This window comes from Abrus precatorius, unplaced genomic scaffold (assembly GCF_003935025.1).
Source record: "Abrus precatorius isolate BTA unplaced genomic scaffold, Abrus_2018 Scaffold5, whole genome shotgun sequence".
In the NCBI taxonomy this organism is placed as follows: domain Eukaryota; kingdom Viridiplantae; phylum Streptophyta; class Magnoliopsida; order Fabales; family Fabaceae; genus Abrus; species Abrus precatorius.
The window spans coordinates 20,720,863-20,724,178 of NW_020874395.1; the positions used below are offsets into that span (position 1 = coordinate 20,720,863).

The 3,316-nt window shown below is 38.8% G+C and overlaps 1 protein-coding gene across 2 annotated transcripts; it reads right to left on the reverse strand.

Annotated features, from left to right (window-relative positions):
- Positions 1 to 3,028, reverse strand: LOC113867387 (protein AUXIN SIGNALING F-BOX 2-like). Of its 2 annotated transcripts, XM_027502682.1 has the most exons (4): positions 2,909 to 3,028; positions 2,204 to 2,695; positions 977 to 1,472; positions 1 to 896 (listed from the first exon to the last, which is right to left on the reverse strand). In XM_027502682.1, the coding sequence occupies exons 2-4, from the start codon at positions 2,653 to 2,655 to the stop codon at positions 123 to 125; spliced, it is 1,722 nt and encodes a 573-aa protein (XP_027358483.1). In that variant the 5' UTR covers positions 2,656 to 2,695; positions 2,909 to 3,028; the 3' UTR covers positions 1 to 122. The 2 variants fall into 2 exon arrangements, with proteins under 2 accessions (XP_027358483.1, XP_027358482.1); XM_027502681.1 differs by lacking the exon at positions 2,909 to 3,028 and having other exon boundaries at positions 23 to 896; positions 2,204 to 2,776.
- Between the last annotated feature and the right edge of the window lie 288 nt (positions 3,029 to 3,316).

A 3,316-nucleotide genomic window follows, 5' to 3' on the forward strand; every position in this document is an offset into this window, starting at 1 on the left:
AAGCATGCAAAAGCTATGATTAACAAAACAAAACACTGAACCCGGCTAAAATTGCATTTATCAGTGAAGCGAATAAAGTGAAAGTGCTAAAAAACAAGAAACTAAAAATATGCAAAGAGCACCTACACACTCCATACATATTCTGGTGCATCTTTCCTTTTCCCAGCCAATGTTCTATACAAGTACATCTTCTCTACTTTCTGTGCATCATCCACACCACAATCTAATAGTTCATTTTCATTAAAGATCTCCACATTTAGTCTTGGCATCTTTGCAGCCAGTGCCTTGCAGGCTCCGACAGTAACATCACACGACGACATCCAGAGGGATCGCATGGTTTCATACTTGTCTATGTCGTTCAGAAGTGCAATGTCACCAAAAGGGCAATCTCTTATCTCAAGCTTGCGAAGTTTGGCACATCCATTCAGCACATACAGCAATCCCTTGTCACTTTCTCCAGCAAATGCAATAGACAGCATTTCAAGCTGCTCGGCATACACCCCAATGTAAAGGAAAACTCGATCGGTCAGCCAGCCGGAGAGTGACAGCCGCCGGAGTCGCTTGCAAGACTGAACGATTGCACCAAAACCTTCGTCCAGTGGCTGCATTGTATGAGGATCAGGTTTTGTTGGTTCCAGGATACACAACCTAAAGCGGATGAAATTTGGGCAGTTCTTAGCCACGGTTATGAGCGCAGCATTTGTCATCTGCTGGCAGAAGTAGAGCAATGAGTGAAGTTTAGGGCAACCCATAGAGATTGCAACAAGTCCTTTTTCTGAGACCCCTATAGGGCCATTCCCACCGATAAGAACAGATGGAAAAACCCTTAGTTCTTGCAAATCTTTACATGTGGAAGCTACAACTCCTAGTCCTTTGTCTCCAATGCAATCCATTATCTGCACAAGTATTGAAATTATAGATGTTCACCAACATAAGAACATAAATATAAGGAAAGGGTTTAGGTTGGTATATTTACCCATAAATGCTGAAGTTTTCTGCAGTGGCGAATTATTTTTCTTAGCTCTCTGCTCAGAATCCCTGCTGCGTAGCTCAGATTCAAGGCTGTTAAGTTTGAGCAAATAGGATATATAGCTGAAAGGCAGTGTGGATTAACCTCAAAAAATCCTGACAAACTGGATATTGACTTGCACTTCAAAATGGTATTCTTTAACTTAATGAAGTCGTCAGAATCTGGATCATGGATAAATGACCCAATACCCAAGTCCACTAGCTGAGGTGCTAGCATCAATATCCTTTGGAGCGCACCAAGGGGCACAGTATGGTTTAACCTTAAACTCTTAAGGTTAGGAGATCTGGCCACAAGTCTCTCAAGAGCTCCCAGATTAATCTCCCCTTTAAGGCAATCAAATTTAAGAGAGACAAGTGATGTACACCAATCAGGAAAGCAGCTTAGCCACTGGCCTTTGTGGTCATCGACTTCATTTTCCTGCAAATCCAGCACCTTAAGAAACCTACATTTTACAAAAGAGAATTGAGGAGTCAAGACCACATGCCAAACAACCTGTAGGCCATTCTCGATCAAAATAATATGTCTGAAAACTGTCACCTCTACAGTAAAATCAAAGTATTTAAGGGGAGGTCAGTACTTTGCCAAGAAAAATTCTTAATCATAATCAATTCACAAATTGGCAATGAAGTTAAGTAAATATAGCGCAACAAAGCTTCAGATACTCTTAAGCACCAACTTGTAACCAAACAATGAAATGTTCGTAAGTAAACAGTTATGCATAAATACCATTCAATAACTTCATATCAGATTGAAAACAATCATCCAAACTAGTCCCACACTAGACTCAAGCAACTGAACCATTCTACATCAACTAGTCATAGTCAATGCAAGCCAATAATTAATAAACAATTACATGTCCCAAATCAAAATTTCACAGACACAGAGCTCTTCCAAAACCCAAACAACCGTAGACTATCAATTACACAAACTAAAGTACAAAACCCATATAGGGAACCAAAGCGCAAGAAAAAAATGGAAAAGCAACACTAATACATAAAATCATGGTGGTTTGGTAATTAACTTGAGTATGCATAGTTCAATAGATAAGATACTTTTAAGCACCAGCTTGTTAGTTAGCCATGACAAGTTGGTAAGTTATCAGCTATGCATAAATCCAAATCAATAATCTCATAATAGCAACAACAGAATATCCAACCAAGTTACTCATCTTACCTACAATTTGCAGCTATAGCTGCAAGACCAACGGTGGTGAACCCTTCACAGCCAACAAGAACCAACGACTTGAAATTCATAAAGCAAAGCGAAAGTAGCTCAAGGCTCTCATCGGTGACCACCATCCTCTTCAACATCAGTTCCTCTAAATCAACCCTACTCTTGGCCAGTGCTTCAATCCAAGGATACACAAAACCACCCCAACCAAGAGGAACCAGATTAAAATCCGCAAAATGAGGTTTTCCCTTCAAAGTTAAGGACTTTAACCGTGGAAACCTCTCTATCACTCTCTCAGGACTTGTGGAGTAACAGTTCCCTATTAACACACTCTTTCTACCGCATCTCTCTAACCTATACCAGCTTTTGCACACCAAAGACACAGCATTCCTGTCCCTATGCCAAGTCACATAGTTAAATATGTGCTCAATCACCTCATCGGGAAAACAATTCATCTCTCTCTCCCTTCTTCTTCCAATTTACCTGCTTCACCCTCTAACAAAAGGGTAAATGAGAAAACACTTGAAGATTCAACTTCCAATACATTACCATGATCTTACCATTGAGATTCTTTAAATAATAATAATAATAATAATAAAAGCTTTTAAAAAAAGCCTAAACGAGATTAATATGAAAAGAAGAAAAACAAAATCTTCAAATAAAATAAAGTAAGAGTAAAAGGGTATTCATAAAAATTGAAAATCTTACAATTCTCAGCAAGGATCCTCTCAGAGAGGAACCAGGGGAAAAGGGGAATAAAAGGCAGAAATTTTGTCAGAAAATAAAGTAAAAAAGATAGTGGGAAAGAAAAGCAAAACAGAAAATTATGACCTGCAAATCAAACGATGATGATTACATACGATAAAAAAAGGGTTAAAGAAAGTATAAAAATGACTGAATTTAAGAATCTGAAATAGTAATTGTAATTTTACATTGTTGACCTAACAGAGTAGCCTTAACCCAAGGCGAAAGTCAAGCATTAGAGAAGAGAACTAACGCTATAGTGAGTCACAGTCAAATTGTTAAAGTTGGAACCGAGTCAGCGTGCTCAAACCCCATTGGCTGAGGTAAACATAACCCGTGTTCGAGGCAAAGATAGCTTCGAATCTAACGGCT

Excerpts from the sequence above, each read along its gene's own strand:
- LOC113867387 (XM_027502682.1), bottom strand. The coding sequence starts at position 2,655 with ATGAATTGTTTTCCCGATGAGGTGATTGAGCACATATTTAACTATGTG. Across the intron at positions 1,473-2,203 it reads GCTATAGCTGCAAATTGTAG|GTTTCTTAAGGTGCTGGATT; the intron begins GTAAGATGAGTA and ends TGTAAAATGTAG. Across the intron at positions 897-976 it reads GAAAACTTCAGCATTTATGG|ATAATGGATTGCATTGGAGA; the intron begins GTAAATATACCA and ends ATACTTGTGCAG.